The sequence below is a fragment of the Juglans microcarpa x Juglans regia genome, chromosome 4S (assembly GCF_004785595.1).
Source record: "Juglans microcarpa x Juglans regia isolate MS1-56 chromosome 4S, Jm3101_v1.0, whole genome shotgun sequence".
NCBI classification, from domain to species: Eukaryota; Viridiplantae; Streptophyta; class Magnoliopsida; order Fagales; family Juglandaceae; genus Juglans; species Juglans microcarpa x Juglans regia.
Genome location: NC_054601.1, coordinates 4,399,149 through 4,403,057, shown reverse-complemented (window position 1 = coordinate 4,403,057; position 3,909 = coordinate 4,399,149). Strand labels below are relative to the sequence as shown.

The following is a 3,909-nucleotide window of genomic DNA, read 5'->3' as shown; positions in this document are numbered from 1 at the left end:
CTTTAGCTTTTCATCATCATAATCACTTTGTTAATGGCAGTTAACTGCTCAAACTGCCACACCTCGCTACAGCTTCCTTCAGAGGCCCAGTCCATTCGCTGCCCAATCTGCCATGCCATCAACCCCATAGACATAGCCGACCCAGCCCTCTGCCTCCCACCGCCATCATCATCTTCCTCTTCCTCCTCCTCCTCTGACCACCATAACCATGATTACCCTCACGCCCCACCCGCCATGGCTCCATCTCCTTACAACCACGCGCCTCTCGGTCCCCCTCCCTCCGTCCATGGCCGCAAGCGGGCCGTCATCTGCGGCATTTCCTACAAGAACTCCCGGCGCGAGCTCAAGGGTTGTATCAACGATGCCAAGTACATGAAGTACTTGCTGGTCAAGCGGTTCAACTTCCCCGAGTCATCCATTCTCATGCTCACTGGTAACTTCTCTCGTAATACTTGCTTCATCTCTAATAAGGGGTGTCTTATGGGTAGTGTTTATTTCATGTCAAGACATATATATTATACTATATGGATCAATTTGAATACGATCCGTTAACCTTATCGTATCAAAATTTAAAATCCTAACACGATCCATTAACATAATGGGTTGATTGGACACGATCAGTTTTGACCCGTTAGTAAATAATACGAAATAGTTTAATACGACACGACCTGACCCGTTTATGTAAATGAGTTGAACAGACTCGAAATTAACCCGTTTGACAAGTTTAGCATAATTTTATATAAATGTTAAAATCATAATATCTATAAAAAATATATAAAACTAACTACAAGTCTAAAATTAGAATTCAAACAATAAAAATATCGAAATTAAAATCCTAACAATTTTATTTTTAGGTATAAAAGTTCAATTGTAACTTTAACTTTCTTAACGGGTCAAAACGGGTTGACCCGTTATCAACCCATTAAGCAATCGTGTTTTAACAGGTCAACCCGTTTTGACCCTAAACTCGTTAAGACTAAAATCAAATCTACTATTATCGTATCATGTTCGTATTTGGTTAATGGGTTGTGTCACATATTGCCACCCCTATAGTGAGTCATTCTCTATATGGTTATTTAATACTATTCATATATATTTGTGATTTGGGATTGGAGTATGTTACGGGGAATTTGTTAATTGTTAATAGCTGCCAAAATTAACTTGCCCAGATTAGGATATGTCCGATGTAAAGCCACTTGCAGGGAATCGCCTTTGAGAAGAACTTACCTCTTACCCAAATCATGACAGAAGCTAGATTAGCAAACCAAGACCCACAATTAAGGGAAATCAGCATATATAAAATATCTTCACATATGACTAATTGTCACATTGCTGTCAAAATAGAAGCCACGCTGCATGAGTGCTTTCTAGTTCCTAGTACTTCAATTTCTTCTCCTGCGATATAAGGACTTTAATGTTTGATTTGATTCTTATGCCGTCACTGTGATGTTATTACAAGTCAGGTGTGAGGAACGCATTTGTTAATACAATCCTCAACACATTGTGCGAGCAGGTCCTTTGTGCTTTAAGCTTAGTGGCCCAATTTTCATTATGCACCTTTCGTATCCAGCTGATGAGTTTTATTTAATTTTATGCACTAGTTATGATTGATTTTTACGTTTTCAATTGACCAAAAGTTTGTTTACAGAAGAAGAAGACGATCCTTGCAGGCATCCAACCAAAAGCAACATCAGAATGGCAATGTGTTGGCTTGTCCAAGGTTGTCAAGCAGGGGACTCCTTGGTTTTTCACTATTCTGGTCATGGTTCACAGCAAAGGAACTACACTGGAGATGAGATTGATGGATATGATGAAACACTCTGCCCCGTAGATTATGAAACTCAGGGAATGATTGTTGATGATGAGATCAATGCAACAATTGTCCGACCTCTTCCTCTTGGAGTCAAGCTCCATTCAATTATTGATGCTTGCCACAGCGGTACCGTATTAGATTTACCATTTCTCTGCAGGATGGATGGGTTAGTCCTTGTTTTAACATTCTTGTCACCAAAATTTATCACTTCCATTTTGCAGTATAAAAAGTTGAAAAATTATGTGAGAAATACAAAAACCATTGCCTGTCCAAGTGTTTATACTTCTTTTTTGTAGGACAAGCTATTTTTTGCTACTACCATTCAATGTATCTTCTGGTTTACACATTGTATTTGTATTTGTTTCTGAGTACGAATGTAGGGATGGAAGCTACATGTGGGAGGACCATCGCCCTAGATCAGGTGTGTGGAAAGGAACAAATGGGGGGGAGGTCATATCCTTCAGTAGCTGTGATGATAGTCAGACCTCAGCAGACAGTTTGGTAAAGTTTTATGCAGTTGTTTCACCATTCCATCAAAAGATAATAGTAAACGAAGAATCAAAAGTAATGCTTTTGTGGACAGGATCTATCTAGGATCACATCAAGTGGTGCCATGATTTATTCTTTCATCCAAGCCATTGAGCGTGGACATGGAACTACATATGGAGCTATGCTAAATGCTATGCGATCTACCATCCATAAAAGAGATGACAATCAAGGGGGTGGTGGTATAGTGTCATCTGTTCTCACCATGCTTTTGCCAGGAGGGAATGGTGGCGGGTTGAAACAGGTATGATTATCGTGGCCACTGCATTGATTTTTCCTGGTGTCTTGTAATGACAAACATTGTCAGTTTTAGTGTCTTTTTTTATTGGCAATCATCACGCAAATTCTGTAGTCCAAAAAAATCTGGATAAAAGAAGCCAAATGAATTCTTTGGGATATAGTCCAAAACTTGTTTGCCACAGCTTCTGATGCTAGAGGCTTGCTTCGGAAATGCTTCTAAGGTGGGGGGGGAATGGTTGTTTGGACAAAGTGATATATGGTGTCGACATAGTAGATTTAAGGAAAGTTCTTATTGCTTTCTAGCAAACTTTAAATAGTCAATGACAGTTTCTGAATGACATCCCAATCTATTTTGGGATGATATATAATGGTCATTTTGAAACTTAAAACTCGTAAGAAAGTCCATGGTATGTCTGGTAAAGCTCATATCTTATTTTTGAGTGTAAGGCTGCTAGTGTACCTGAACTGACTCATAAGACTTTCAATGCACTTTCTAAGGAGCTACTATATTCATATGGGCTCATATCTGGAATCTTGCATGCATTTGGGAAGTTTCACATAAAGCAACAAGCAAATATTAGAAAGCATGAATATATGAGTTTTTAGTAAAAACAATTATCTGTTTATGTACTTGTAATGATATGTCAATCATGCTTGTTCCAATGTGCCAAGGACTGCCCACATTAACTTGCAAGTTTCAACAAGACGGGCTGTTTCCTTTTCTTCTGTAACATTCATCAGAAAACCCCAAGGATGTAAATAACGAGATAAAACCTACATCTTATTATTATTTTTTTTATTGGCACCGGGTGTCCAGGAACATCGTCCCGACTAATCCCGAGGGTGCACAGACCCTCAACAAGAAGTTTCTTGCAAGTGCATATCGAGTAATTAAAAAAAAAATCTCCTAATCCGATGACCCCTAGAGATTATTTGCATCCAATGAGATTTGAACATTAGACCTGGTAGATTTAAACCCAAGGGGATTTGAACCTTTTCTACCACATTTTTGTTATTAGTTATTTACGTATTTATAATTTGGGCTGACGTGAAAAGTAGTGTTCAGATTCAGATTACCACTATCTTTTTAACAATCGCCAGTTTGTCTTTTGCTGCAGGAACCTCAGCTGACTGCGAATGAAATATTCAATGTGTATTCGAAGCCTTTTTCCCTATAGACATCAAAGCAATCTTTCCATCCTAATGCTCATAATCTTTATTTAGTGTGGCCCTTTAGTATGTATGAAAACCGGAAAACCCCATTTCTGCAATCTCGTACTGATTGATTGCAGTCTTTAAGGGTTTTTGCC

The 3,909-nt window shown here is 38.7% G+C and overlaps 1 protein-coding gene across 1 annotated transcript; it reads left to right on the top strand.

Moving 5' to 3' along the window:
- Positions 1 to 27: 27 nt before the first annotated feature.
- Positions 28 to 3,903, top strand: LOC121262993 (metacaspase-1-like). The gene is made up of 5 exons (XM_041165747.1): positions 28 to 433; positions 1,649 to 1,979; positions 2,194 to 2,314; positions 2,397 to 2,603; positions 3,718 to 3,903. Exons 1-5 carry the CDS (start codon positions 34 to 36, stop codon positions 3,775 to 3,777), a joined length of 1,119 nt encoding a protein of 372 aa, XP_041021681.1. The 5' UTR covers positions 28 to 33; the 3' UTR covers positions 3,778 to 3,903.
- Positions 3,904 to 3,909: the final 6 nt, after the last annotated feature.